This window comes from Phlebotomus argentipes, unplaced genomic scaffold (assembly GCF_947086385.1).
Source record: "Phlebotomus argentipes unplaced genomic scaffold, Phlebotomus argentipes genome assembly scaffold_4, whole genome shotgun sequence".
Classification (NCBI taxonomy): domain Eukaryota; kingdom Metazoa; phylum Arthropoda; class Insecta; order Diptera; family Psychodidae; genus Phlebotomus; species Phlebotomus argentipes.
The window spans coordinates 5,039,196-5,066,459 of record NW_026776174.1 but is presented as its reverse complement, the minus strand read 5'-3'; the positions used below and the strand labels follow the sequence as shown (position 1 = coordinate 5,066,459).

General features: G+C 44.7%; 8 protein-coding genes across 14 annotated transcripts; 2 read left to right on the top strand and 6 right to left on the bottom strand.

The window, feature by feature from the left end:
* Positions 1-416: 416 nt before the first annotated feature.
* LOC132258702 (zinc finger protein with KRAB and SCAN domains 7-like) lies at positions 417-3,103 on the bottom strand. Of its 2 annotated transcripts, XM_059756131.1 has the most exons (7): positions 3,027-3,103; positions 2,600-2,650; positions 2,459-2,542; positions 1,687-2,399; positions 1,272-1,631; positions 687-1,208; positions 417-618 (listed from the first exon to the last, which is right to left on the bottom strand). In XM_059756131.1, the coding sequence occupies exons 1-7, from the start codon at positions 3,054-3,056 to the stop codon at positions 576-578; spliced, it is 1,803 nt and encodes a 600-aa protein (XP_059612114.1). In that variant the 5' UTR covers positions 3,057-3,103; the 3' UTR covers positions 417-575. The 2 variants fall into 2 exon arrangements, with proteins under 2 accessions (XP_059612114.1, XP_059612113.1); XM_059756130.1 differs by lacking the exon at positions 3,027-3,103 and having other exon boundaries at positions 2,600-2,836.
* A 110-nt stretch (positions 3,104-3,213) lies between these two features.
* On the top strand, positions 3,214-6,755 carry LOC132258704 (E3 ubiquitin-protein ligase Godzilla-like). Of its 5 annotated transcripts, none has more exons than XM_059756132.1 (3): positions 3,214-3,329; positions 3,809-5,030; positions 5,841-6,755. In XM_059756132.1, the coding sequence occupies exons 2-3, from the start codon at positions 3,964-3,966 to the stop codon at positions 6,199-6,201; spliced, it is 1,428 nt and encodes a 475-aa protein (XP_059612115.1). In that variant the 5' UTR covers positions 3,214-3,329; positions 3,809-3,963; the 3' UTR covers positions 6,202-6,755. The 5 variants fall into 5 exon arrangements, with proteins under 5 accessions (XP_059612115.1, XP_059612118.1, XP_059612116.1 ...); XM_059756135.1 differs by lacking the exon at positions 3,214-3,329 and adding an exon at positions 3,336-3,471; XM_059756133.1 differs by lacking the exon at positions 3,214-3,329 and adding an exon at positions 3,336-3,497.
* Positions 6,756-7,081: 326 nt separating this feature from the next.
* LOC132258785 (large ribosomal subunit protein uL18) lies at positions 7,082-8,710 on the bottom strand. Its single transcript, XM_059756260.1, has 4 exons — positions 8,588-8,710; positions 8,111-8,374; positions 7,596-8,033; positions 7,082-7,365 (listed from the first exon to the last, which is right to left on the bottom strand). The coding sequence occupies exons 1-4, from the start codon at positions 8,588-8,590 to the stop codon at positions 7,177-7,179; spliced, it is 894 nt and encodes a 297-aa protein (XP_059612243.1). The 5' UTR covers positions 8,591-8,710; the 3' UTR covers positions 7,082-7,176.
* A 190-nt stretch (positions 8,711-8,900) lies between these two features.
* On the bottom strand, positions 8,901-15,361 carry LOC132257989 (CCR4-NOT transcription complex subunit 3). The gene is made up of 10 exons (XM_059755077.1): positions 15,195-15,361; positions 14,681-14,778; positions 14,458-14,610; positions 12,964-13,933; positions 12,777-12,902; positions 12,535-12,712; positions 11,525-12,005; positions 10,973-11,083; positions 10,695-10,904; positions 8,901-10,629 (listed from the first exon to the last, which is right to left on the bottom strand). Exons 1-10 carry the CDS (start codon positions 15,217-15,219, stop codon positions 10,531-10,533), a joined length of 2,451 nt encoding a protein of 816 aa, XP_059611060.1. The 5' UTR covers positions 15,220-15,361; the 3' UTR covers positions 8,901-10,530.
* Positions 15,362-15,513: 152 nt separating this feature from the next.
* Positions 15,514-19,950, bottom strand: LOC132258272 (protein real-time). 2 transcript variants are annotated; one of them, XM_059755494.1, is made up of 7 exons: positions 19,732-19,950; positions 19,082-19,356; positions 17,772-18,715; positions 17,562-17,683; positions 17,324-17,401; positions 16,465-16,723; positions 15,514-16,399 (listed from the first exon to the last, which is right to left on the bottom strand). In XM_059755494.1, the coding sequence occupies exons 1-7, from the start codon at positions 19,792-19,794 to the stop codon at positions 16,110-16,112; spliced, it is 2,031 nt and encodes a 676-aa protein (XP_059611477.1). In that variant the 5' UTR covers positions 19,795-19,950; the 3' UTR covers positions 15,514-16,109. The 2 variants fall into 2 exon arrangements, with proteins under 2 accessions (XP_059611477.1, XP_059611478.1); XM_059755495.1 differs by lacking the exon at positions 17,324-17,401 and having other exon boundaries at positions 19,732-19,947.
* Positions 19,951-20,218: 268 nt separating this feature from the next.
* LOC132258970 (NADH dehydrogenase [ubiquinone] 1 beta subcomplex subunit 2, mitochondrial-like) lies at positions 20,219-20,830 on the top strand. The gene is made up of 3 exons (XM_059756542.1): positions 20,219-20,388; positions 20,458-20,584; positions 20,647-20,830. Exons 1-3 carry the CDS (start codon positions 20,285-20,287, stop codon positions 20,719-20,721), a joined length of 306 nt encoding a protein of 101 aa, XP_059612525.1. The 5' UTR covers positions 20,219-20,284; the 3' UTR covers positions 20,722-20,830.
* Positions 20,831-20,854: 24 nt separating this feature from the next.
* LOC132258969 (aldehyde dehydrogenase 1A1) lies at positions 20,855-23,193 on the bottom strand. Its single transcript, XM_059756541.1, has 6 exons — positions 22,873-23,193; positions 22,576-22,680; positions 21,836-22,511; positions 21,163-21,670; positions 21,031-21,105; positions 20,855-20,970 (listed from the first exon to the last, which is right to left on the bottom strand). The coding sequence occupies exons 1-6, from the start codon at positions 22,906-22,908 to the stop codon at positions 20,901-20,903; spliced, it is 1,470 nt and encodes a 489-aa protein (XP_059612524.1). The 5' UTR covers positions 22,909-23,193; the 3' UTR covers positions 20,855-20,900.
* A 1,058-nt stretch (positions 23,194-24,251) lies between these two features.
* On the bottom strand, positions 24,252-26,144 carry LOC132257756 (leucine-rich melanocyte differentiation-associated protein-like). Its single transcript, XM_059754785.1, has 3 exons — positions 26,064-26,144; positions 24,809-25,033; positions 24,252-24,731 (listed from the first exon to the last, which is right to left on the bottom strand). Exons 1-3 carry the CDS (start codon positions 26,109-26,111, stop codon positions 24,255-24,257), a joined length of 750 nt encoding a protein of 249 aa, XP_059610768.1. The 5' UTR covers positions 26,112-26,144; the 3' UTR covers positions 24,252-24,254.
* Positions 26,145-27,264: the final 1,120 nt, after the last annotated feature.

The following is a 27,264-nucleotide window of genomic DNA, read 5'->3' as shown; positions in this document are numbered from 1 at the left end:
TGTGTTACGCTCGATTCACACTTCTCATCGGGCAATCCAGCAATTCGAGCAGTTGTCACCCTGTGCGACTTTGACAAGAGCTAATTCTAGCAGATTTGGCCAGAGATTTTTGTGCAAAGCGTGCAAGGAATTAGGAAATTCTGCAAAAATGCGAGGCGTAGGCTTGGTTGTCGGCAGGAAGCAGTTTGAACAAGCTCAGCGATGGTGAGTGAAGAGGAATTGAAAGGAATATTCGTGATGCCTGTGATTACATAACGCGCTGGGAACTGAGAACCAAACATTGCTTTCAGGGTTCCTTCGCTGGCTGCTTTCGGTACGGCTGGAAGTTTGGCGCTCTTCTACTTCACGGACTGGAAGGTGGTGTGCCGCTACATCCCGTTCTACAACACCAAATTCAAGGATGAGGAGGAGAAGTAGATAAATTTTGATGCTTCAATATAACTATATTCACGGATGAATAGCATTATGTTCACTGGTTGAAAATAGAAAATAGGATACAAAAGTGCATCTTTTACGATTTGTGTTGATATCAAAACAAAAAGAAGACGGAATGAGTTGCCACTATGAGATACAGCTTAGGAAGAGAGCTTCCCGGCCAGCGCTTTTGCTCTCAGAATGCTGCAACGGAAGAGGAGTCATTGAATTGGTTAATTGTTCTCTGGCATATATGTGTGAAATCAACTCACTTTTCCTCCTCTTCTCGCTTCCTGTTGAAGTCCGCGAGTTCCGTGGGGTGCATTCGCTTTCGGTGGCTGTAGTAGTTGCCTGACGAGGCGAAGGTGCGGCTGCAAAATTGGCAGGAGAATTTCTTCAGTCCTGTGTGCTGCACCATATGATTCAGGAGGGTGTTCTTCAGCTTGAACGTCCTGCCGCACTGCGAACAGCAGAAGGGCTTCAAGTCTGTGTGTTGCACACGCACGTGGTTCCTCAGGCACTGGCGATTGAGGGCGGAGTACTCGCACAGGTCGCAATTGAAGCGCACCATTGAGTGCTGCACCATATGCTTCCGCAGGCAGAGCTTATTCTTCAGCCACTTGCCGCACTGCTGGCACTGCACCTGGTGCACACGCGGCTGGTGCGTAGTCAGGTGATATGTGAGATTCCCTTTGCAGGCGAACTGCTTCGCGCACACGTGACAGACGAAACTGATTCCCTGCTTCGTGTGCGCCACATTGATGTGTGTGGACAAGCGTCCGGGAGAGGAAAACCTGCAAGACAAGGACTTACAATGAGTCCTGAAACTGTCTAGAAGGAGAAAGAGATTGTCTTACGTTTTTCCACACTCATCGCAAACATGAGCGGCTCTCTGGCTTTCCGGCTGGTGGGATATCGAGTGCGCCACAAGAGCGCTGCTGTAGCTGAATCTGCGAGGACAGTCAGGACAGGCCAGTGGCCTTTTCTCCTCCGGCAGATGATTCTGCACATGATACTGTAGGATCTTCGGGCATGTCATCATTTTGCTGCACTCAGGACACCTGAAAGCTTCCGGTTGAAGATGCCTCGCCATGTGCATGGCCATCGCTCTAGGCTTTATCAGCTTCACTCCACAGCAAATCACATATCCCTTGATGTTGTGCACTTCCGTGTAGTGATTGCAGAGCACGGACAGCTTCTTGAATACTTTCTTCCCCCTGAAAAGGCACTGCGAATGACAACTTTCTCAATTAAAAGGGGAGATTGACTCACCCTTTTGATCCTTCAGCACACAAATCGCAGTCTAATCGATAGAACTTGGACATGAGTGATATTAAGGCTTTGCCTCTGATGAGGAGCTTCGTGTCCTGGATGATCTTCTTGGGGAAATTGGGAAATTCAATGTTCTCAAAGTGATCATTTCGAGGCTCCTCATCTTCCTTCGTATCCTCAGTGAGATCGTCCATCTTCAGCCACGCTTCGCTCTCCATTTCATCATCCTTGGCAAGATTCTCGCTGATCTGTGTGGTGTTCCCCGGCTTTTCCTTTACTCTCTTCCGCCGCACGCGCGCCTGAGTCGGTGAATCTTCCACTTTGTTAGCCCCCTTCTTCATATCGTCTGCCAAGTCCTCCTTGGCCATCGGTGTGGGCTCAGGCAAAGGCTCAGCGTTGGCTACAATCGGAAAAGCGCCCTGCAACGCCTGCGTCACCGGCTGAAGCGTGTAGTTAGTCGTCGCCGTGCCATTGTTGAATGTCACCGAACTGATGACGGCTATCGTGGTGGGAACCGGTCCGCCGGCGGACAAACTCTGCAAATCTATGTGACTACCGCTGATGTCCTCGATCTTGATGAACTCCTGCAACTGATGATGCGCCATCGTGATGGATTTCTGATTTGGATCTAGAATCGGCGGCGCGGCAGATGTTATAATCACTGGACTGTTCTGGGTTTGAGCATAAGCGAGCATTGTTTGGTTTTGTGACACCTGCAAAAGATACTTTCTCCAGCAACCAAAACATTGACAACGAAAATCACAACTTTTACCTCCTCAAAAAACTTGTGAAAAGCCTCGATTTTCTCATAGCACGACAAACAGATATCTTTCGGCAGATTGTCATCCTCCTTTATCTGCAAAGTACAACGATTTCAAATTACACTTTCACGGGATTTCATCGGAAAATTTACCTCAAAACAGAGATATTTAAGAATCTTCTGAATAACTTGATTTTCTTTTGCCTGGAACAAATTTAGCACAGTATTGTTATTGAATAAGCACAATCGACACACGTTGGAGTCGTTCATTGTGGTAAGAATGCGGAAAACTATTGGAAAAGGAGGTAATTTGTGAAAATTGCGAGACGAACAACAAAAGCCAATAATATTTACATATACACGCTATTATCGAAAATCCAATATGGCGGCTGTCATTTTGCTAGAAAACCCAGTAAAGTGAATTCCTGTGTCTGTTGGAATCTCGTTGGAGAAATCCATGCTTGATTTTGAATCAACACACGATTAATTTTGACAAATTTCGTATTTTTTCTTCTCATTGACCTTTCTAGTTAAGTCTTTAAAGTGTTTTCCAGTGATGCATGTTAAAAATTTCACGCACCGAGCCCACACTGTCCTGGTCAGGTTGCATGGAAAGATATTCGACAATTCCACTGGAAAGTTCACGGAACAATTCCGACGGCGATGGCCGTCACGCGAACAGCTGTTGATGGGGATTCTCGTGGTGTTGCCAGACGTGAGCGAAGGGCTATTGGCTTTGTGTAGTATTTTTTCATGAAAATAAATACACTGGTGGAGGAAAATCTGTGCGAAAAGTAACACAAATAATTACATTTGCTATCTTAATCTAGTGTAGAAGGATCAAGGCTTATCGTAGTAAACACACCATGAACTGCTAAGCGGAGTAAGTTGTGCATTTGGTGCTGAAAAAGCGCAGTGTGTGAAAAAGGGGTGCTGGGTGCTGTCAAAACACGCACTTTTGCCATTTTGCCTTGAAAATGGGCTCTTTGCGAATTTGCAGCTGAACGCAGTGGGGAAATACACTGGTCAGTCTCTGTCGAGTGCAGTGCAGGTAGAGAGATTGACTGTGCAATTGTGAGTCACTGAGGGAGAAGTGTGATGTGTGTGAGTGTGTGCAAAAAATACCAGGAAGTTGTTCTGAGTGGGCTTTTCTGCGTCGAATGTTGAGGGCAGAGGGAGACAAGATTGGGTCAAGACGCATCTCACTGTGATATTTACTGTGATTCCGGGCATTCCGGGGGTGAGATAAGTGCGGCAATTGGTGCTGACTTGAGAGAAGGGAGATATGCTGTGGGTCTCGGGAGTGTGATAAGGGTTCCCACCACTCTTATCTTTTGTTTACACGACATCTCGTACTTGCAGGAGCCGAAGAACTCCCCTTCTGTGTCTCTTCACACCAGTTGAGGCTGCTATGACTGAATCGGCGCATCTGGAGCTGTGAAACACCGTCTGAGATCAGCTACGCTTCCATCCATTCTCGAACAGACGACAAGAGATTCACACCAGGCTTCCGGACGATGCTCATGATGGAGATTGCTCAGCTTATCGCTCTGACCGTGGCGGTGCTCGTGCAGGAGATCTCTGGGGACATTCTCGTGTATCCGCAGTTTGCGAATCAAATTGTGGCGCAGTTTCACGACATGCCAGCGCACTTCGGGCCGTCCTTCTCTTCGCCCGGGCTCCGGGCGGTGGCCGTGAACGCGACGCCCGCGAACGCGTGCACCGACCTCACGCCACCGCCGGCCGTGCTGAACGACTCACACCCCACAAAGTACGTTGTCCTCGTGGCGAGGTACAACTGCAGCTTCGAGGACAAGATCAAGAACGCCCAGAAGGCGAACTTTGACGCTGTGATTGTGTACAATCTCGGCAGCGACGAGCTAGAGCAGATGTCCGTGAAAGATCCGGATGAAATCTTCATTCCGGCGATGTTCGTGGGCGAGAACACAGGCAAGATCATCCTGTACAATTACCTCAATCAAGACGGTTTCGTGCTGGTGCTGAACGATGATCTGCCGTTCAACATAAACACTCACCTCATCCTGCCCTTCGCCATCGTCGTGGGCCTGTGCTTTGTGATCATGATTGGCTTCATGGTGGTCAAGTGCATCCGCGAGCAGCGCCGTCTGCGACGCCGTCGCTTGCCCAGCAGTGTTCTCCGGAAGATACCCACGATTAAGTTCACGAAGCACGACAACTACGAGACGTGCGCCATCTGCCTCGATGACTACATCGAGGGCGAGCGCCTCCGCGTGCTGCCGTGCAATCACGCCTACCACACCAAGTGTATCGACCCGTGGCTCACGAAGAACCGCCGCGTGTGTCCCATTTGCAAGCGGAAGGTTTTCGGGAGGGGTGAGCGAAGACGCCCGCGTAGACAACGATCGTCGTCGGACAGCATGTCCTCGTCGGATGTAGATGACACCACGCCGCTGCTCAATCCCGTGGGCAATGCCACGCACGGCACGTTCGCGCGCACGCGGAGTGAGGGCCCGCCGCCCAGGGTGAATCCCTTCGACCGCGTGCCGCCGCCGCAAGTCGTCTTCAACGAGGCCGCGGGGCCGCCGTGGGGCTTCCTGCTCAGGTAAGCCGCTCTCCCGCCGCGCTTCGCGCGCGCTGGGGTTAACATTTTTGCACGCAGAGCTCACGGCCACCGAGTATTTGCTCTAAACATTGATAAGTCTTTCTTCTGCGGCACCACAGGGTGATACTCTATCAGCACTGTGCTATCGCGCACACGAACAAAGGGGAGAATGGGGCAAGATTTTAGAAATTGACCCACACTCAACTGTGCGGAATTGTTGATTCACAGTGTCTTTTCGCTGTCCTTGCACGCTCTATCTAATCGAAAAAGTGTGAAAATCACTTGTACTCCGCTAAAGCTTCAATTTTATTTCGTCTCTGTGTGAGAATTAGAATTAGATTAGAGACCAAAAGAGGACTGAATCTGCAATGGTTGCAACTCATATTCAATTTGTCGTGATTTAATTGACTTCTTTAAATTCAGCCCATGAAAATCGATCATCTTTTATTTGTTGCTCTGAGAGCTGAATGCATTTTCAACTTTATCCCACAGTTAATAAGAAGCTAATGCTTACAAATTACTCTTCTTAATTGCCAAATTGGCTATCAAAAATGCAAATGAGAGAAATTAGAATACCGAATTTAAATTGGTTCATTCATCCGTCTCTATTTCAGTATTTTTGTGTGGTGAAGATAATTCAGCTGAATGAGATCAATGAGATTGCGCTCATCTTCTTTGTATACTGGCATTGCTGGTGTTTTATCTATGCGAGCATGACACATTTATTGAATAGAAAACGATCCATTTTTCCTCGCATTGACCTTTGGATGATCCGCAGTAATTGAAATATATGTTGCTCGTGCTTTGCAGACTCTTCCGGAGGCGCCAGTCACTGCCTGACAACGTGAGCCACAATCCTGCGGCGCCGGGTGAGAACCAGATGGAGAGAGGCGAGCGGCGGATGGCGATTCCCACACGCTCGGCGTCCAGCAACAATATCATGAATGCCAACTTGAGCGGCTCGTTGAGGAGTGAAGATGACGACAGCGATGACTTTTCATTGGTGAGAGCCGCGCGGATGGCGCAGCTGGCCGGCGCGGCGCCGGTGGAGAGGATTGGGGTCGCGGCGCTGCCCAATACCAATTTCCCGGCTCAGCAGCAGCGCACGCGGCGCCAGCGCAGCAGGCAAGTCCCGCCGCGGCCCAATCGCAGCGACGACTTCATCGTGTGATCGCGCGAGAGCCGCCCTCGTTCCGTGGCCGTGCACATACAACAAGTGTCGCCCGGCGGCGTGACGGTGCGCTACGAGGTGGTGTCCGAGGTCGTGGAGATCGTCCGGGCGCGCAGAAAGTGTGTGTGCATGGCCACGAAGGGGGAGCTCCTGATAGTGGAGAAGTTGGAGAATATTTTATGATAATTGTGATTTTAAATTGCGATTTTTACTAGTTGTCCACGAAAGGCGATTGAAAGATGAAAAAAAAGAGAAAAAATGGGCAGATAGAAAACACGCTCCTCTCACGTATATTTGAACATAATATGCATAAAACTCTACATTAAAGTGAAATAAAACTTTCCTTATTTTTTTCTTTTGATGAATAACCAATTATTGAATGAGAAAATGTCAGCTAGAGTTGAAGATCTTGATGATAGGATTATTTTTATGAAATTATGAAATTTTCCGTTGTTACTAATATATAGTGTAATGATTCATGTGTAATGTTATCTTTAGAAGTCGAAATTTAATATAAAGATGCAAACATAAGAATTCTTTATCATTCATTTTCACCTGGGCTCAATTAACTGTTTCTATCATATTTAATTAAATGTTCAATTTTTGGATAGCAGGTTCGGTATTGAGTTGCATATCGCTTCTATTCAAAATAGCAGCAGTGCAGTTCCACAAAGGAAAAATTTGCTTCAAATGTTCGTTCGACCTCGCTTTTTACTTCTACTCAATTTTATCAACAAATATCTCAGCAACACGTGCTTATAATTGAATTTCTGTTCAATACCCAAGTTTTTTCCATAAAAAAATCAAGGAAATTCCTTCGTGTTATCCGAGACACATCCCATTAGCCAATGCACTCTTATATTTCAAAAAAAACCATGTGTATTTTTTCATCTTTTATTTTTCACTCGATAGCATACAATTCGGACTGGTTCTCCGGACACGCGAAGTGCCCAGAGATCCCGAAGATCATCCCAATTATGCTTCGGTTTCGGCTTGGAGCTTGGCCAAGTATGCAGCCTTCTTGTCGGCAACATTCTGCTTGCGCTGCTCCAGAGTCAACTTGGCCTTGTTCCATCGTTTCTTCGTCACCGGCTTCTTGTCCACCTTCTTGTGGGTGGGATCAGACCGGATCGAGGCGTGGGCCTTCTTGTACGTCTCCTCGAGCTGGAACGATGGCAGGGAACATCGTTTAGACAGTTTAGGAGAGGAGAGAGGGAATGTGTGGACCCAGAACAGGAAGTTAAAGTCATGCTGAGACACATTAACTCCGAACAAGGGCCAATTGAGGATTATTTCGTCCCTTTTCGGCACAGCGAGAGCTTCGTTAGTTATCAATCGCGCTGTAATTTCAAGGACTTGGAGGAAAGCAGGCAAGTTGGGAAGGATTTACTCACATCGTCAGCACGGATTCCGAGACTGATGTACTTGCTGAACTGGCGCTTGAACGCCTCGTTGTCCTCCTCCTCGAGCATCTTCATGTAGTTGGCCACGTGCTGGCCGAAGATGTGGGCGCGATGGACGTCCGCATTCAGGGTCTTGCTCTCGGCACTGTAACCGGGGAATCGCTTCACGCTGTGCGGAATGTTGAGTCCGCCATCCACAGCGCCCTTCATGGCGCCGAAAACGCGGGCGCCGGTGGTGGTGCGGCTGAGACCCACGTCCAGGAAGCACCGGAAGGCGCCTGGGCCGTCCTCCAGGGACTCCACGTAGTACGCATCTCCGGTCACCTCTGTGCAGCCACTGTACAGGCTGTCCAGGCCGAGCTTCTGCAGGATTCGCCTAGCCACCAGCAGTCCCGTGCAGTAGGCGGCTGCGTAGTTGGTCAGACCCACCTAAAAGGACAATCAAAGCGCCCCCAAAGCATGAGTTTCCGAACGGTGACGTGGGCGACATAACCTCACTCTCTCACCTTCACTCCGTACTTGGGCAACTCATGCGAGTAAGCGGCGCAGACAATCTTGTCACCCTCAATGCGAGAGTAGGCGACCTGGCATGTAATATCCTTGTTGCTCAGACGCACAATAAGACGATACTTGGGCGTATTGTACTTATTCTTGGTCTGGAACGTCAGACGCTTCCGGGCATAGTAATCCGTGCGTCCCTCGCGGCGCCTCTTGAATTTCACCTGATAACGCTTGAAGTACTGCTTGTTCTTCACCACTTTCACGAACCCCTGCAACGAGAAGCACCCGTGAAATGCAAGAAAATCCACTCCATAACCTCCACCGAAAAGGGGCTCTCAAAATGGCGAATCCACGTGCAACACCGCCAGAAATCATCGCTCAATTTCCACTGATGCCACCGGAGAAATTAATTGTCCTGCAATTGCACGGGGTTCTGTCCCACTTTGGGCACATCACCAAGCAAAAAGAATGGACGTAATCACCATTTTTCACTCTCAAATCGATGCTGCAACTCCTCCGCAACAGCACTCTTTTCGACGGAGCACAGAAAAAGAAAGTCTCAGGGTTGCCGCATTGGAAACATGAGCGGAAGTTTGTGTTGGCAGCCTTGATGGACATTCAAACCAAATCATCATACAACCGTCGTTTTCTCTTAAGAGATCTCTTACGAGAAGTGTTGTCAAATTATGAGAATGAAGCTCAAATATTTTTTTAGCATAATTCTCAGCAAAAATATTATTTTCCTCTGTAAAATTCAGCCCAAATTACACCAGAACAGTAATCAAGACTTGTGGATTTTTCTCTTTACATTAGTGTTGTATTTTATTTTGTTTTCCTTGCATTATAAAAATGCGCTCGTTTTGCTGTTCGCTATCATCTTATCAATTAGATCAGTTTAACATTAGGTAATTTCATCAAATTACATATTTTCCCATCTTCTTCTCATCTTGTGTGTTGTGTGTGTCAAATTCATGCTTGGAAAAGTGTGTGTAAATCATCGAATTGTATTTTCCATGCTCTTTCTCATTTTGGGCTTCCTTCCTTATCATCTTTAATGCAAAATGTTTAAAATTCTTGAAAATCCTTTACACTACTTCGATGACAAATAGGGGGAATAAAAGTGGGAAAGGACTCAAGAATGGCGTCTTTTTCAGCGCCATTCTTGCCGTTTTTCTTCATCTCTCTCTCTCTAAATTGTCTCTCTTTCTCAACTACTTTTGGGCTTAAATCCTGCTTAAATCTTGCTTAATTCACGCTCTGACGAATTGTATTTGCTTTTGGGTAAAGGCGGAGGCTTAGAATAGGGAACTTTTCTTCTTCTTCTCTGAATGGAAAAAGCGCGATTTTGTGTCATATTTCTACATCTTTGCATGCAATAAAATGAATTTTAACAAGAGACGGAATCAAATTCTAAAATTTCAGATTCTTCATTTTATCATTTTACAAATTAACTCCTCTTCATTCAACTGGTTTCATTTAAATGCACTTTTATTACAATATTATTTCTCTTTTTTTATGTTTTGTGTGTGTGCTTTCATCTCGTTCACAGAACACTTTTCTCCCATTTCTTTCCGTTTACTACTTTATACTTCATGTCTTCTTTAAATCTTTAATAAATACATTTCTCTTCATCATTCAATAATAGCACTGTTTTTTATTCAATCTATTACTTCTGCTCTTTTTTAAATTATGTACGTTCAAAATTGAATATCATAGTTCTTAGATAAATCCTTAAAATTTTTTCCCCAACTTCCTTTACAACTTGCACAATCGCTGCGATTGTGTGGCTTTTGAGTGTTCGTGTGAAAAATTCTTAAACGCATCTTTTTGACAGTGTCCAGTTTATGTTAATTCATATTTCTCTGTGTTTTACTGTTCTCATGTGAAAATTCTATGCACAATTCTTACGCCTTCACCGCCACTTCTTCACTTTTCACAGCATTTTGCCATGAATGCCTTTTATTCGTCCGATTGGCCATAATAATTGGGATGCAAATCTTGTCGTTTTACAGTTATTACCATTCTCAGTACTTTTTTTTTTTAATTTTTCTGTTATATTTTTATATTATATCGGTATAAAAATGTTTTTTTTTTCTGTTACTATCACTGATCAAGAGTTGAATTGTCGCTTCCCACTTCAGATTGCTTGTACACCAAACAATTATTACATTGATTCAACAAGATTTTCCGTAATTTATGTCCCTTTTCTGCTCTCTTTCTCGCGTGTGTTTCTATCTCATGTCGGAATTTCACTCTACTTCATCATCTCATCTCTCGTACTTTTCACTCCTCAACTCGCGGTATCCTGAATTTTCCATCAATCTGTAGTCATTTTCTCCTTTGCATTTCGTGTGGCAGATGTTCACTCAGAGATTTCTCCAATTAAATGAGCCGTTACGGTGAAATCATAAATGTTTACTATAGATCAATTCAGGTCCCTGTCTTCTAAGTACTTGTATTCAAACGTGAATCCTTCCTTCTTTCGTTGCCCCCATTTCTCATAGTCGAAATAGATGTACGTGCCCTGCAAAGTACAAAGGCATTTGTCAAAAATCTGCCATTCATTTGCCACCTCTTCAATTGGCTCACCTGCTCATACTCTTCATTAATAATCTTGGGCTCCTCGTGGCGCTGAAACCACATCATGTACTTCGTGTGGAAACGCCAGCTCTGCTTCTTAAGAGCCTTGGCAGCCAAATATTGAGCTTTTGTTCCTTCCATGTAGTAGAAGACGAAGAACAGCGTCTCCGGCGAAAGTCGTTGGAAAAATTCAACTGTGTCTGAGTGAGGAAGTTGATTCTGTAACAAACAATTCAAACATTAAGTCATCTCGCAGAGAAAATCAGAAGGCAGAAGAGGAAACTTACCTGTGGATAATGAAGAGGTGTCGGAACAGGTTGCCTCTGTTGGTATGTTCTCAATCTTTCAGAATCACTCGGGGTTGGCAAATGATAGAAGGCGGCCTCCATCATTTGGAACTGTAGAGAGAAATTGAAACAATAAATATTTGAAAACTTTGTCTTATAATATGTTAATAATATTAAACGAAAGTTTAGATTATTCATGTATTTTGCACGTTTCTCATGAATTGTTCGGACAAATTGAGCTCTAAGCCCTGAACAAAGAAATGGACATTTATGATTATTGACATTGAAGAGACATAATTTTTAATTTCTTCGAAAGTTGGTCAAAGCAACACAAAATCCTTCAGTTTGTGAAAATTTTTTAGAATCTGATGCATTGTAATTTTACAGCACAGTGCGTAACATAATAATCGTACATGAAAAGTGCATACTTGTAAACACGATAGTAATTGAATTTCACGCCTTTTTTCTCTCACTCTCTCGCTCTTCTTTTCATGCAAAATTATTCAACAATGCACACATGCAACGCCGCAACTCTTTTTCTGCCAAACTCACCTGCAATTGATGCTCTTTCTGCAGCGGCGAAGGCCCGAGCGGTGCCACGCCGAGCAGCGGCGGTATGTGCGCCTCGTTAGTCCCCGAATTTTTAATACTACTTGCCACGATGCTGGTGGCATTCGTGTTGGGTCCGTTCGTGGCCACGGCACTCATCGAGTCCACGTACAGCTGCTGCTGTTGCTGTGGCAGAATCACCGGCGTCACGGCCGACTGACCCACGGCAGACGTGGTCACGGTGGGCGCGATGGCGCCGCCACCCGACGACATGTTGCCCGTCACGGAGACCGCCGACTGCGACACGGTGGACAGGCCGGCGCGCGAGATGGCCTCCTGTGCCATTGTTTTCAGCGTCGACATTGAATCGGCGACGGCCGCCACTGACGCCGCCAGGGAGTTGGCCGACACCGGCGCATTTTTCAGATTCATGCTGGGCCCATTGACCATCTGCTGCTGCGGCGAGAGCAAGCCAGGCGACGCTCTGCGAACAAATAGAGAAAGTCTCAGTGATCTAGTGTAATTGCTCTCTTATCAGCGCGACTCTTTTCGCGCACGATGCAATCAATTTGTATTGTGATAACATGACAATTTTGTTGATTATCTCGAGAGTATTTCTGAACAAAGTAGCATTTTCATTTATACAACTTGTACTATATCAATTGCACACATATTTGCCTTTCATGTTAATCACTGTATCAAAGGAATAATGATAATAGATGTAAGATCTTAGGGAAAAGTGGGGGCATTATGATTCACACACAGTAGAAAAAGGTTTCAACTATTTTTATAAGGCATTCTAGTCAAATTAATAAGTAAATGAAAATCCTACAAAATATTTCAAAATTGTCAAATTGTCAGACACAGCGAAAGAATATCAACAAATTTGTCAAATTACCAGCCAGAAAATTCCGTATTTCCCTATCCACACATCTCCCCTCATTTTCCTCTTTTGGGGCCATGAAAGATTTATTTATAGCCAAAATCATTTCCTATTGAACTGGATAACTCACCTGCTGCTGACGACAGAATGGCTGGGCGAGACGCAATTTGTGAGCGTACTGTTACTGTTGCTGCTCACAGTACTGCTCGTGAAGACGCCTTCTGAAGCCGACGCTACCGTCGCATTGGCGTGTATCAGATTACTATTCGGGATCTGTGGAGGTGCGACACTACCTGTCGATGAGATGCCTGTGAAAGGACAAGAAGATATGAGTAAATGTTGCTGGAATTTTAGTTGGATGTGCATTTTTACTTTGATTCTGTGGAATATTAGTCACTTGCGACTGCTGTTGGCTGTTCAGTCCCGAAAGCAGACTCGTTGACGACGTTGCCGTGGAATATGATGGCATCTGGTGGACAGGACCATTCTCAACGAGTGCTGCACAGGAAAGAAGGGAGATTTAGCGATCAAACTAACAAGTTTGAGCTTCAACACTCACATGTATTGTGTTTGGCAACGACAGCGAACGCCATTGAGGGTGTGGATGGAACAGTTGCTGGCAGAGAGGATGACAGCGAGACCGACGAGACCAGGGATGATTGTGGCAATTGATGATTCTTGCTCGGCGTTGAACACACTATTTTGCTCTGTGGCTGCGCGCCGTCCTTCAGCTGCGCCGCCACCGTCGTGCTGCTATTCAGCACAGCACTGCTATTCGCCACCGAACTGGCAACCGCAGACAGCGTCGTGACAACACCCGCGGGCGCCGCCGACGAGTTCAGGTCAATCTTGCCCATCCGCACAGCCGTGGGCTTCACCGGTGTCACCTTCGTCACCTCTTTGGGCCTCTTCTCGCCAACCGCCGCAAATTCCGCCGCCGCCGAGTCCGTGCTATGATTGTGTGTCGTGGCCGTGCTGCAGTTCAGCGCCGGCGATTGCGTCGGACTCGTGCCGGACGTCATGCTGCTCGGCGAGCCGCCGGTGTCATTGCTGTTGTTGCTGTCCGTCGTGGCGGAAGACGCTATTCCCGTGCCGGACAACTCCACTTCGTCCAGCCCCGTGATATCGTCATAGATATACTCGTTCTCCTCGAAGTCCGGATCCTGCGATGACTCGATGTAGTACTCCACGTCGTCCTTGATCTTCCTGATCTGCTCCACTTCCACGCCGTCATTGTCCAGTAGTCGCAGAATCGTCTCCAGCTTTGTTATGTGGAACTTATGGCGATCCAACTTGGCGCGCAACTCATCCATGCGATCCTGCTTGTCCTTGTCCAGGCGCTTCTTCTTTCCCGCCAGCAGCGACTCGATCTCGCTCTCGTATTGATCGATCTGGATCTGCAGGTTGGATATCGACGCCGTGAGCCACGTGCTCGTCTCCTCCTTCACTCGCTGGATGGGATCCAGCTTCTGGGCGGCGCCCAGGCCCTCCTTTGAGTACGCCTTCGTCTTCGTCTCGCGCTCCACCACCTGCGAAAGCAAGACACAGTCAAAATTGAACGCTTGCAGAGAGAAAAAGGCGGTTTTATGCCGAAGATGCGACTGAATTTCGTCCAAACTTTTTAATCAACTGTTCGTCTTGTAATTTAAACCATTGAAGATTTAAATTTAAAGATTTGATTCTATACTTCAATTATATGCCTAAAGCATCTCAAATTGCTGCCGTATTCTTTCGTCAAATACTTATTTTTTTTAGACAAAGGTGATTAAGACACAAATAACAATTACAAAACACCTTAAATGTCTCGAAACTTTACGGGTTGCGTTAAAAAAAACTAGAGTCAAAAGACATTGGAAAATAATGGCCAAAACTCAGTATTAACAAAGAAAATCGTGCTTTTGCCATCAAGCTAAAAAACAAGACTAGAGATAAACCATTGAACGGGAAAATTCAGCAATTACACAGAACACATTGAAGAAATCACTTTTAAGTCTGCATCGGCTTGGATCTCAAATTTGGGGGAAATTAGCAGGAAAATGCTGAAATTCGTCACCTTGAAACGCTCCATTTGGGTCTCTATGAGGCGCCGGTTGTCCAGCAGCGCATTTTTATCCTTGATCTCAGCCGACGCGATCCACGATTTGATCTGGTCACGCAGTCGCTGCAGCTTCTTGATTTCCTTCTTGAGATCAGCTTCATACTTTTCCTGCGCAATTCACGAGCGAGAGAGATTAGATAAGCCACCTCCGGAGCGTCTTGCAGCGTGCGCTACTCACCTTTTGATTACTATTTGTGGCATTGTGAACCTTCTGCCAGATATCCTCGAACGTTTCCACCCCTTCGGTGACTTTTTTCAAGCATCTGTCTATTTCGCCTGCAATCGAGAGACAACACAGCCAATTAGCAACCTAATTGAGTTATTATGCAGATAAGAAACGCTTCGCTTGGTTCTGGTTTGCCGCCTGAGAGTGCGAAAAAAAAGACCGTCCGCCAGCGAGGAGATGAAGGAGAAACGCGAAGGAGAAAAAAACGTCCCCGGAACACCTTTTCGCCACTCTGAAAAATGCACTCCCGAAAGCGCGACAATCACTCACAAATACACACGCTCCTGGGCGCCCCCGTGTGACGCCGCGGGTGCACGCTTTCGCATTTTGCAACTGTAAACACGGGCGCGGAAATTTTGCTGCACAATCACAATTCCTGACATGACAAAAGAGAGGCCGAAAAGAGAGAATTTTGCAACCCCACTTTTGGCGATGTCGTCTCAACATTGACGGCCGTTTTGCTCACCTTGCAACTTTCGCGTCGCAGCCATAGCTATGTACACATGAAGACCAGGTGTTTAGACATATTCTACTCATACAAGTCTGGTGGAAAATTCAATTTAACACACTATTTTTGACGAATTCTTCAACTTTTCTGCTTTCTGCTTTTGTCCTGGGTGTAAGATGGCCGCTATGTGAAGTTGGTCGCGAGAGCGCGTGGCAGTGTTGGCAGCGTGACGTTCCGGAAAAACATCGGAGAAGCCCAGAGCCATCTATGAATGCCGCTCGGGAAACTCACTTCGATTTCGATCGCATGAAACCATCAGAGAGAAATCAAAGAGAAATTTGAGCTGCAGAGAAGTTTAGCCTTTATTGAGAAACTGATAATGTCATTTTTCTTGATCAACATATAGGACCACTAAATTGGAATTGATAGGAATCACACTCTCTGTCTAATGAATGACCCTATTTAATCAGCCTAAGAACAAATCACTTGAATACCTCACAATAAATTATTCCCTCACTTTGCATCACTGCAAATTTGCTTAAGAGATTCATTGTATACGCATTTTTCTTCAATTGCTAGGCGGTTGAATTGACTGAATTTCTCGCCACAAGATTCGTTACAAAGTTGAGGAGATTTTTAGTTTTAAGTATATATGTATAAGTTTTAAACTAATAGAAAAAATTGCCAAATTCTTGCACAACAGACGTTACAAGTTAGAGACATTTCAAGTCTTCAGACGGTTCACATTCGCCCGCGTATCAAATCTCCACCTATTCAACTACTAGAGAGATTATCCTCCAAATATTTTATCTACATTGGAATTTAAATAACTAAAATTGATCTACAATTGATATTCCTTTGCAGAGATAGGTACCATTTTCTCTTCTGTAATACTTTCAAGTTATTCTCCTCTCTTCATCACATTTTCCGCGCTCATCGCGATTGGCACGAGCTCGCGACGCTGAGCGCCGAGAATCCCGATTGCAGGCTCGTCATGGATCCCTTGTAGTTGGCCGAGCTCAGGATCTCGTAGTGGAACATCAGCGTGGCCACTTTGTCCGTGGACGGCGAGCAGGTCCACTGCAGAATGTACGTGCCGACGGTCGTCATCACGTGCGAGCCCTGAACGCTCTCCCTGTGGCGGCAGAGCAGTGTGGGCTCCTCCTTGAAATATGTCTTGCCTTCCTCCAGATTTGCCCCATCGAAAACAGAAGTGTAAAGATCTGCAAGAGAAGACAGCTTTAATTGTGTGCCTTCATTTTTCGCTAATGCCGCCCATTCAACTCACCTCCAGTTTGGCAAATTGTCTCCATCGTCCGAAATACTGTGAAATAAACGTCCACATTGAGGACATCAAAGTCCCATGTCAAAACACTTTTGGGATCATCGTTCCTTATCACAAGCTCAAAGAATTGATTGGCTCTCAAGTCCACTGATTTATACATGTCCTGATGCGGATGCGGAGTCACTTCCTCTCCGCTCGCGCCGCTCTCCGCCGCCGTCCTGTACAGGCTCTTCGGCACCAGTCCGCCCTCGTGGATGAGTGTCTGCAAGAGTCACAGCCATTAGAATTCGCGCCGCACAGCCGCCAAGCGAAGGCAATGAACTCTACTCTGTATTGTGAAATGCACCAAAAGAAGGAGCAGCAAAGAAACAACTATCGATTCTCTAAATGCTACTGGCAAGTGTGTGAAAATGCGGAGACTCTCCAATTTGTGGTGATGGGATGAATGTGTGACCACAGATTCGAATTACAAATACAGAAAAATGCTCTGATGGTTTTTCCATTCACAACTCGCCAATTTCGTCTATTTGCTGTGAAAACTCACAAGATCGGCTTATCATTTTGCACTTTGCGCGCTGGCGAGTTGTAAACAAAATGCCATTACAAGAAAATTTGATAAAAAGGAGGTTGAAAAGCTACATAAATTGTATAAAACTGCGGTAGAATGTTAATTTGTCACAGTGAAATAAATTTCAGCACACATTTGCGCAATTGAACATTGTCTGACGACTGAAACAATTTACACATTTTTTCTCCACTTAAGTGACTTCTCCAAATATTTTGTGTATTTATATTGGGTTTTTTTTCATTGAATTATAGTAATGAAAAGAAAAATTGCAAATTACTATAGCCTCACTCTTACACAGTTACAAGATAGAGTGTAACAACGCGTGTAGAAATTCGATGAAATCATCCCGAAACCATTAGTTGGAAATCCAGTCTAATAGAAAGTATAATAAACAAATTAAACCCCCAATCATTACTCCATATTATTTGTGTGTTCAACTCTCTAGAATCATTAAGAAAACATCTAGAAGCTCAGTTAGTAACGAAATCATATTCATTAACGCTATGCAAAGTGTTCGGACGGCGTGTCTTACCGTACTGCAGCCGCCCAGGAAGTCCGGAATGATTTCAGATGGTAAGTAGCGCTCCAGGCCGTCATCCGGATGTAGGCAGTTCTGCCCGCCGTAGAAGAGGAATTTCGACCGCGTATTTTCATCTGCAACAACATGAAAAAATGCGCGTTAAGCGTCTGCATAGTTTATGCGGAGATTTCTATGGTCAAATTCGAAAAGCGACAAACTCACCGATAAATGTGGATATGAGAGTCCAAAGAATGGGGAAAACCCTCGGCGCTCGAACGATCAGCACTCTGCCCATCGTTTCCGGGTAGTTCTTCTCCACGGTCTCAATGATATTCAACAGCGCTTTCACTCCGGGCCGCCACAAGTGCCTCATCGACAGACCCTCGAGATCCACCAGCAAACACCACGTGCTCACAGGCTTCTCCAGCTCCTTCGTGCTGTCGCGCATTAGCTGCAATCCCTCCTCGCAAATGTGCAGCGTGAGTCTCAGCAGGCCCTCCTCGCCGATGGACTTCAGCAGTCCCTTCACATCCATGTGCCCCAACCGCAGCACGTACAGCGGTCGGCCGTCCTTGTCGCGATGATGCCAGCCACCGGGGAAGTGCTTCGTCACCACCGGCGGCGCCTTGTACAGCTGCAAAATGTGGTCAATGTCATTCTCCTGGCGCCACTTCAGCGAATCCTGCAGCATCTGATATGATTTTTCCACATTGAAGTCCCTCGCACGCAGGAAACGACAAATCATCTGATGATCTGGCGTCTGGTATTCATTCTTCTCCTTCAGCAGCGCCTCCAGTTCCACCAGCTTCGACTCCTGCAGTGGTGTCATCTCACCGAGGTTTTTCGAGATGTACTCATCGTCCAGGCTTGCCGAATCTTCCTTCTTCAGCACCGATCCGCTCGTTTGCAGCTTAACGGACTCCGCGTCAACGCCTTCATCGTCGTTTGCATCTACACTCGCCCATCGCGGCACGTGAGTGATGCCTTCCTGCTTCAATTGGCCGATGAAATATTCAATAATCTCCTTGCCCTTCAGCGTGGTTTGTGTGTACTGCTTCATGCCCATCTTCTCCATGGAATGTTCAAAGCCGAAGAAGTTCTTGATGTCCAGCGTCGCCGACTGGTCGAAGCACGTCCAGGACGGGTTGTCCGGATGGGCGTAATACCTGCGAGGCAAGAATGTGCATTAGAGATGTAAATTGGCAATCACAGGTGCGTCTTCAGATAATAATAGCTTGACTCTTTACAGCTGCTCAGCACCTTCTTAAGATACATTCACATGCATGCAATGGATGCAATGTTTGATCACGTGACAATCACAGCTCAATTGCAACATTCGATTGTAGCTGGAGCTTAAACAAAGCTGTATTATTTCTACAAAATTATTACTATTTTGTGGAGAAGAATCAGATTTCTTATCAAATCCCGTGATTCCTTCTAGTCAAGAAGTCCGTGCATGCGAAGTGAGCTCAGAATGAATGGGAGGAGCATGAAAAGGGGCACGTTATTTTACTAAATCTCTGTCAATTTACCTGCATCGTTCAAAGATCTCAATTCTAGAGGCGAAAGTCTCATTTGTGGCCTCGATGTTTAGCGTCCGGGCTCGCATGTCCAGCGAGTTGTGCTGGAGGAAGAAGACAAAGTCCAGGCCAATGAGTTTCTTGAATAAGTAAGGCGCATCGACGGCCAGTTTGCAGCGCCTCTTCGTCTCCCTGCGAGCGCCGCCGTCCAACTCTTCGTCCTCAACCACTTCGCAGTCCAGCACAATCGGCATTTGGGGACATTTTGGAAACCGTCGCTCGTACGCCTGTGAAGAGTAGAAAAAAACAGGTGGAATGCGTGGCTGAGAATTCATTATTCATGATCTCAAGTGTGGATTGATTTTCCCGGGAAAGTGACCAGATTCCACTCAATTAATCATTGCTCTGAGCGCGGTTAGGCTGCTGGCCTTGATGACATTTCCGCGTTTTTCCTCCCATTTCCACAGTGATTTTTGCCACTTGTGTGCAGATGGTGGAATTTGACCCTTTGGCATGTGCTATTTTCATGCTCTCGCCAATCGCCCAAATCCGCGAAAAGGTCAGAAGGCCAGGCAGCGAGAGATTATGATAACGGATTGGGAAAGTGCTGTGGAAAAGACGCCAATTTCACGGGGAAAATGTCTAATTATACACCCACTTACAGCCATCACCAGTTCGAAGGGATATTTGTACACCCTCACGGGCGATTGATATTTTTGCACCATCTTCCGTGAACTGTGCACTTTTCACACCACTTTCCACCTATTTGTACAATTGATTTTTACACTAAAAGCAATTAAACTAAACTGGCTCTCCTTCCTGGATGACAGCCACACACAAACTACTGAGAAAAACTCTTCGTCCCAGCTGGCAACGTCTCTCGTGACGCGTAAGCACTTGCTTTGCAGCCTCTTTTTGCGCACAAGTCAATGCTCTTGTAACATTGCGATGTCAATGTGAGAATTATCGAAGAGGAAATTTATTGTACATTGCCTGGACGTCATTACAGATGCCGTCTGTAGATTAATTATTCTCTATTTTGCATTCGCGTGATGAATAGCAATTCCAATGCCGGGTGGCGCTGCCGCGCTTGCACCTCCTGTCCGGAACTCAAGAGAGCGCTGTCGGCGTCGATCAGCTGTCATTCGGAAATGTTATCCCGTATTTTTCTATCCAGAAAAACATCGATTGTGTGAAAATTATAGGGAAATTGTGATGATTTCCTCACGCAGTGCTCTGGTAGGGAGAGTAGTTGCTAATGTTCTGCTCAGGAGTTCGAAGAATGCCGCACAGAAGCAAATAGTGCGACACGGACATGGGTAAGATGAAAGATTTTGCATCGAATGTCTGTGAGGTTATGTTATGTAAGACCCAAATCTCCTTTGAAGCGCCTTTTCCTACCGCTCTGCACCCACGCCGAACTCGAAGTACGTGGTGTTAGCCGCTAATGTTGGAGGCGGAATTGCGTGGTGGTGGATTCTGTGGCATCTGTGGCACGAACCTGAGCACATAACAGTGAGTTTTACAAGTACTTATCTTGCTTCCGGAGACTTGATTTGTTATTGTTTTGTGCACAGGGAGAATTTCCTTACATTGAGCCGAGTACGTGGACAAACGCAGAACTGGGAATCCCTCCGGATGATGATGAGTAACATCTCGAGATTTGGCTAATCAAGTTTAGTGAATTTGATTAATGTTAGGATTGTCGATTAGACCAAGACACTTTGGGCGGAAAAAAACGATAGGCTGACCAAATTATATTCTTTATTATTTAACTCACGCTGAAATGCAAAGGTTAGTGAAGTGTAGAGGTAGAAAATGTATCCCTGATTTAGTGTCCTGTCGGTAGTTTGATGCTGATGGTTTTGGTCTCCAAGTAAGGCTCCAATCCGTCTTCGCCGCTGTGAAAAGAAGTGTGAGTTAGAGAAATTGTACAAAAGAAGGGAGAAAGATGACCTTACAGCTCTCTTCCCGAGCCCGATTGCTTGTATCCACCGAACGGAGCTTGAGGCACAACGGCATCGTAGCAATTCACCCTAAGAAGAGCATAATTAGCAATATAATCAGTTGATTTAGTAACCTAATTAACCCACCAAACAGATCCAGCCTGAACGGCTTGAGCGAAGACGAGTGCATTGTTGAGATTGCTGGTGATAACCCCAGAGGCCAGACCATAATTAGTGGCGTTGGACCGCTCAATCACTTCGTCGAGAGTCTTGAATTTGAAAACACTCTGGACAGGGCCGAATATCTCCTCTCGTGCTATCTTCATGGCATCCGTGACGCCGGAAAAGATTGTCGGCTCAATGAAGTACCCTTCAGTGCCCCAACGCTTTCCGCCAAACTCCACCTTGGCGCCCTCGCTCTTTCCAGCCTCAATGTAGTTCATGATTCTGCTGAAAATTCTGTCGTCAACTTGTGGACCTTGCATAACGCCCTCGGCAAAAGCGTCGCCCAACTTGCGCTGCTTCGCCAATTCGACGGATCTCTTGATGAATTCGTCGTAAATGCCTTCCTGGACAAAGGTTCGGCTTCCGGCGCAACAATTCTGCCCGTGATTCGCGAAAATAGCATTGTGAGCAATTTCGACAGCTTCGTCCACTGCAAAGAAATGAGTGAATATCTATTTACTCACTAGATAAATCGGATTTAAGATCAGTAAAATCACATCTCAGGGTTACTATTATTTGTAAGCTTTGTAAGTCTATCTAGAAACATAAAAAAAAGAGTTCGGCTTCATCAGCATAGGACAAAAAATGTACTCACAGTTGCAGTCGTCGAATATAACGAGAGGACTCTTGCCGCCTAGTTCCAAAGAGACTTTCTTCAGATTGGATTTGGCCGCAGCTTCCATGACCAACTTTCCGATGTCCACGGATCCAGTGAAAGCCACCTTGCTGATTTCCGGGTGTGACGCTATGGCTTGGCCTGCGGTGGGCCCGAATCCGGGCACAACGTTGACAACACCGGCTGGGAAACCGGCCTCCTTGGCCAGAGCGGCACAATGAAGAGCCGTAAGCGGCGTCTGTTCAGCCGGTTTCAGCACAATTGTGCAGCCGGCGGCGATTGCTGGGCCCCACTTCCACGCCAGCATCAGGATGGGGTAGTTCCACGGGATGATCTGCCCCACGACGCCCACGGGCTCCTTGCGCGTGAGCGTGAGCGACGTGCCATCGGCCGGAATGGTGTTCCCATGGACTTTGTCTGCCCAGCCGGCGTAATAGCGGAAAGTGTCGATGGCGCAGTTGATGTCAAACACGGAATCGCCGAACGGCTTTCCATTGTCGAGAGACTCGAGATTGGCCAACACGTTGATGTCTCTCTCCACGAGATCGGCGAACTTGTACAGCAGACGACCGCGGGCAGAAGCATCCAGATTGCGCCATTCGGAGCCCCTGGCGAAAGCTCTCTTTGCAGCGTCGACGGCGAGATCCACGTCCGCCTGGTTTATTTATAAACACTTAATCTAGCGTCTAATCACAAAGTCTGGCAATCATATTCCTCACCTTATCAGCCTCAGCGATGTCTGCTATCTTCTTGCAATTGGCCGGATTTACTGTGGCAAAAGTCTTGCCACTTTTGGCATTCACAAACTCATTGTTGATGAAGAGCTGTAAATTGTGGGATTGCATAACAGCCTCTTAAAACATATTAATGAAGATGAGAGGCACGCTTTTGGAATTGATGTATTATATTTGGATTACGTCAAAAATATGGGAAATTTTGTGTGTGCGGCGTTTGGAAAGGAGAATCTACATTTTGGAAAGCACTTTATAAGCGCGAGCCCAGAATGAAGTCATTACCTTGGTGTAAACGACAGATTGATTTGGATTTGCCATGCTTTTCACGTTCGTCGGGGCTGAAAAATCGACGGGGAAAATGCTCCGTAAACTTCGGGAAAAATGTGCAGCTATCGCAAGCAAGACGCCGGCAAAGACTAAAATTGAAAGTGATTGAAGCGAATACAGAACCAGAGCGCAGGCGCTGTTATATCAGGGTCGCACTGGTTGAAGCAATTTAATCAGTTACAATGTAATCTTAAATGTTTATTCACCACAGAAATAGAATGATAATCACACCGGTTTTAAATGCCTTGAAAGTGTTATGATTTGAAATAATATCTTATTTGGGAGGAAAACATTCGCATAATATAAATTGAACAAGTAATCATGAAAATAGGGGGGGGGGGGGGGAACGGAGAAGTTTTAGTCACATATTTGAGCTTTGGAAAAGTTTCCCAAAAAGTTAGCTGAATCGCAAATTCGCTGATTTAAACTTTACTTCTTGGCATTTTAAACTACCAAGTGTGGAAAATTGTTCTTAATTAAGAAAATTTAACATAGTTATTTAAATGATTATTCAGAATGGTTATTATCGTCTTTGTATCAATTTCAATTCGGGACAAAACAATGAAATGACTCGTAACACTGTTAGCTTGTTTGCAGTTTTATGGTTGTCCAGGATATTCTAAAATGGTTTTTGTTTGTATTCACTAATGTGTAAAGCGCTCAACGAGAAATTTATTTCAATAGCTTTTACTTAAATACTACATTTGGACAAGTTACATTAAATACATTGAACTCAGAGTGTATAATTGTCGTCAAGGAGGTTTTCTGAATATCTAAATCTTGAATTAATGTTTAATATCACATGAAAATTTCCATTTTTAGTCACTCCGTTAAACAAGCAAATTTGATTTATGAAATGCTGCCAGGAAAATATTCTATACTCTCAGTATTAGTTTTAAAGCAATATTTTTCTTTATATAAAAAAAGGTTCCAAAAAATGCCTCATTTCATTATCTTCACCCTTCAGCTAAAGTCCATTTTTCAGTGAAAAAATTCATGTGTGAAACAAGGAGGAAAAAATCATAAATTCACATATTTCTAAAATCGTTTTTCAAAGTATCCCAAGAACTCATCTTCGGTCTTCATTGATAATCCAAATTGATGGTCTTTGAAATTTCTTTCTCGTTCTGCAAATGCTCCCAAATAATCTTGTGTTTATCTTATTCGCGCCATCCATCATTCCTTATATGCTCAGCTCTGCTGGGTTTGTAAAAATTCAATATGTGTGTACGTTGAATATATAGATTTGTTGTGGCGGAAAATCTTCGCACGCAGAATTTGCCGTCGCGGCGCAAAAGTTGAATGTGGGGGCGCACAAACAATAAAAGTGTCAGTGTTCAGAGGTCTTTATTCAAAATAAATCGGTTGCCCTCAGAATGGGCGCCCACATATTTGAATTTACACTTGACATAAGCCCCTCGATGCTGGCCAATGCGAACAGTCGGCGGCAAGGGATTGTAAGTTGTTGGCCTATTTTTGCCGAAGCGACCTTGATGAATACTAGAAAAAGTCTTCCTCACCATCCCAGATATTTGGGTGAACTTCTCAACACTCCTGTCAGACTCAGCTGGATAGATTGGCGGCAATTTCTCCAAGAGCCTCATCCGCTCAGCGATGCTCACTGGCGTTGAGTCGAGAAATTGGAGCGTAGGCAAATGATTGAGGACCTTTTCTCTGTACTTGTGATACTTCTTCTCGTCAATTGAGCCGCTGTAGATTGGGAAGGGGCAGCACGGATTGCCGAGGAGACTTAAGTAATCCAATTGCGGAAAGCTCTCCTTAATGTTGTCTAGCAGGTTATCCAGATTCCTAATCTGTGAATGTGTGTCACAAAGTACATGCGATAAATCTCTCTGCTTGCCTGCAACAGTGCTCACTTTCATTGTCTCACCATATTATTGTTAAGTGATAAAAGCTTGAGATTGGAGATTGCCGGGAAGGTAATATCGCCGAGTTGATTGTTGTCCAAGATCAGTTCCTCCATTGATGCGAACAACGATAGACCAGCGATGGATGTTAACTTGTTGAAACTCATATCCAATTGGCAGACGCGATTGTGGTATAGATTTATAATGGGATCCGGTATCTCGTAGAGTTCCAGTTCAGAGAGAATCAGCTGCAAAAGACATCGATAAGTACGCGTTCACTTATTAGCAATTGGGTTCTTGCGGTCAATTTGCAATGGGAAAGACTCAATTTGATGCTGATCTCAAGGAAAGTAAAGGTTTTTATAACTTTATACTGATCTTTTTTCACTTATCTGTGCACTAGAATAGCAACTGTCTAAATACCGTAAAAAGTGGTATGAAAATTTTCAAGTTCAGGCAATTTCCCAAGCTATTTTCAATTTTTAAATTATGTGAAAAATTTCAAAAGGTCATGATTTAGCTCTCCCTATACTTAATGCTTGATTTTCCCACACCGATTTTTTCGCACTCCCACAAAAGAGAGCGTCAGCTGTGGTTCAGCTCCAATCAGTGAGACATTTCACATGAAAATCAATCTTCGGCGCCCTGTTATGTGAACTTTAACTTTGATAATTTTATCTGAAGCATTCCGCATGACAGTGATAAATAGGAAATGTACTTGAAATTCTTCCTATACATTGAGAAAATAGAATAAATGCGTCTATTTCGAGGTATATTTTGAGTAATTGTGAAAAATACAGAAGATAAGTCACTCTTTCCCCCGTCTTGAGAGTGTTTTGCCAGCCATTCTCATTAAACTGTGGTGTTTGCTTGATAAGAAGTTGACTTTATTTGATAATGTGCGATGCTGAAGGCATGCGAGATGAGTCTCGACACACAGTGATATATTTTTTGTCTATTTGGGAAATACCAGAAGAGCGGTGGAAAAAAGAGTTGGAGTTTCGCCAAGGAAGCCATTCAATTTTAAAGTCCATTAATCAATATTATTTTCATGGAAAACGGTGAAGAAAGGTGAGAAACATTTCAGCGATGTAAATTGTTAAACATCTCAATGCCAGTATTTTCTGTATACACAGCAAAGAGAACACCAACCGCGGAGTTTAAAATATTTTCCGCGCAAGAATAGTTTTAGATTCCTGAGGATGAGCTCTTTTTATGCAGGTGAAGGTCTCAATTTATTTGCAGAGGATTGGATGCAAGGGATTTTTGCAAACTTACACGTCTCTCAGATTCTATGAAGACGACGTTGCTCCAATTTATTTCCATATTTTCTCCAGAAGCACCACAACACAACTGGCAGGCACTTGAACTGAGTCGCGCTGAGTGTTGTCTGTATACAAATAAGCCTGGCAATGTTTAATACATACGGCTGGGTAAGCTGAGATACATGTACGTATTTGTATGTAAACATTGCGCGAATCCCATTTCTAAGAGATAATATGTGTAATAACATTTACTCGACTAAAATCTCACCACTGTTCTCGTATAAGATGCACAGTGAGGATTTGGTAAACGCGGCTCACACAAATCTTCCTACACCGTGCAAGCGAACAGAGGGATTTGGTAATGAAATCTCCAAAAAATGCTCCACCGAATATATCTTGTATTTTTGCAATTTTTGACGCTTCCAAGATGTATTTTCCGACTGCGTAAATTCAAATTTTAGATGTCCAAAATGCCAATGGCGAGAGAAAGTATAATCTTTTATTGGTCTAGCCAAACAATAAATTATATGTATCGACAATCTTTGATGATGTTACTGTGAAATTGGTCACGCGCCAGGTAGTTAAGACATTGACCCAAAGAGGTTGATATTAAAGTGAAGATAAGGGACAGTGGGGCAATTTTGGTCACTGATTGAATCTTTGATTACAGGAATTGCTGAAAAGACGCTGGAAAAGCTCTTTTCTATGTCCAAAATAGTATATTTATAGTATACTTTAGATTAAGATGGCTCTCTTTAAATGTCAACCTTTAGGATTGATGCAATGGAATAGATGTTACGGCAATTCATTGTTTTTAATAAACTAATTTCTATGCAAGCTGATTGCTCGTTACTTGATTCCCAGCATGAAAATCTCTTTGCCACATTTCAAGTTGGCTTGACATCAAGTTTGACACCCACCCAACTTCCCTCAACTTGAAAGCACTTGAACATTGAAGTAATGAATGACATTAAGAGGTATAATAGTTTCTTAAATCTTTTAAGAGTGGGTCTTTGAAACGAACCTGTCTTTTCTAATAAAACTTCCCTAAAATTTTTACAGAATAGCTTTTATTAAACTTTCAAAATAGTTCTTTTAATTGAAAAACTTTTTGAAAGACTGCATCTGAAAAATATGTACAAAATATTCAGAAATGTAAAGAAAACCTTGAAGATTCGTGTTGGTCGTTTGGACTAGTTTGCCTTATATACACA

What these genes read in the sequence shown, in the direction of transcription:
- LOC132258970 (XM_059756542.1), top strand. Translation starts at nt 20,285, where the DNA reads ATGATTTCCTCACGCAGTGCTCTGGTAGGGAGAGTAGTTGCTAATGTT. An exon ending in ATAGTGCGACACGGACATGG is followed by an intron (nt 20,389 to 20,457) that starts GTAAGATGAAAG and finishes TCTCCTTTGAAG; the next exon opens with CGCCTTTTCCTACCGCTCTG. An exon ending in ACGAACCTGAGCACATAACA is followed by an intron (nt 20,585 to 20,646) that starts GTGAGTTTTACA and finishes TTTTGTGCACAG; the next exon opens with GGAGAATTTCCTTACATTGA.
- LOC132258702 (XM_059756130.1), bottom strand. Translation starts at nt 2,716, where the DNA reads ATGAACGACTCCAACGTGTGTCGATTGTGCTTATTCAATAACAATACT. An exon ending in TTAAATATCTCTGTTTTGAG is followed by an intron (nt 2,543 to 2,599) that starts GTAAATTTTCCG and finishes TGTACTTTGCAG; the next exon opens with ATAAAGGAGGATGACAATCT. An exon ending in TGTGCTGAAGGATCAAAAGG is followed by an intron (nt 1,632 to 1,686) that starts GTGAGTCAATCT and finishes GTGCCTTTTCAG; the next exon opens with GGGGAAGAAAGTATTCAAGA.
- LOC132258785 (XM_059756260.1), bottom strand. An exon ending in TGCCCAAGTACGGAGTGAAG is followed by an intron (nt 8,034 to 8,110) that starts GTGAGAGAGTGA and finishes TTGTCCTTTTAG; the next exon opens with GTGGGTCTGACCAACTACGC. An exon ending in TCGGAATCCGTGCTGACGAT is followed by an intron (nt 7,366 to 7,595) that starts GTGAGTAAATCC and finishes CCATCGTTCCAG; the next exon opens with CTCGAGGAGACGTACAAGAA.
- LOC132257756 (XM_059754785.1), bottom strand. Translation starts at nt 26,111, where the DNA reads ATGGAAATAAATTGGAGCAACGTCGTCTTCATAGAATCTGAGAGACGT. An exon ending in TCATAGAATCTGAGAGACGT is followed by an intron (nt 25,034 to 26,063) that starts GTAAGTTTGCAA and finishes TGTCTTTTGCAG; the next exon opens with CTGATTCTCTCTGAACTGGA. An exon ending in TATCACTTAACAATAATATG is followed by an intron (nt 24,732 to 24,808) that starts GTGAGACAATGA and finishes ACACATTCACAG; the next exon opens with ATTAGGAATCTGGATAACCT.
- LOC132258969 (XM_059756541.1), bottom strand. Translation starts at nt 22,908, where the DNA reads ATGGCAAATCCAAATCAATCTGTCGTTTACACCAAG. An exon ending in TATATTCGACGACTGCAACT is followed by an intron (nt 21,671 to 21,835) that starts GTGAGTACATTT and finishes ATTTCTTTGCAG; the next exon opens with TGGACGAAGCTGTCGAAATT. An exon ending in TCGGGCTCGGGAAGAGAGCT is followed by an intron (nt 20,971 to 21,030) that starts GTAAGGTCATCT and finishes TTCTTTTCACAG; the next exon opens with CGGCGAAGACGGATTGGAGC.
- LOC132257989 (XM_059755077.1), bottom strand. Translation starts at nt 15,219, where the DNA reads ATGGCTGCGACGCGAAAGTTGCAAG. An exon ending in CCCAAATGGAGCGTTTCAAG is followed by an intron (nt 13,934 to 14,457) that starts GTGACGAATTTC and finishes TTGCTTTCGCAG; the next exon opens with GTGGTGGAGCGCGAGACGAA. An exon ending in CGTTGCCAAACACAATACAT is followed by an intron (nt 12,903 to 12,963) that starts GTGAGTGTTGAA and finishes TTTCCTGTGCAG; the next exon opens with CACTCGTTGAGAATGGTCCT.
- LOC132258704 (XM_059756132.1), top strand. Translation starts at nt 3,964, where the DNA reads ATGCTCATGATGGAGATTGCTCAGCTTATCGCTCTGACCGTGGCGGTG. An exon ending in CCGTGGGGCTTCCTGCTCAG is followed by an intron (nt 5,031 to 5,840) that starts GTAAGCCGCTCT and finishes CGTGCTTTGCAG; the next exon opens with ACTCTTCCGGAGGCGCCAGT.
- LOC132258272 (XM_059755494.1), bottom strand. Translation starts at nt 19,794, where the DNA reads ATGGTGCAAAAATATCAATCGCCCGTGAGGGTGTACAAATATCCCTTC. An exon ending in GAGATCTTTGAACGATGCAG is followed by an intron (nt 18,716 to 19,081) that starts GTAAATTGACAG and finishes CTTGCCTCGCAG; the next exon opens with GTATTACGCCCATCCGGACA. An exon ending in TCCTGGGCGGCTGCAGTACG is followed by an intron (nt 17,402 to 17,561) that starts GTAAGACACGCC and finishes ACTTTCTATTAG; the next exon opens with ACTGGATTTCCAACTAATGG.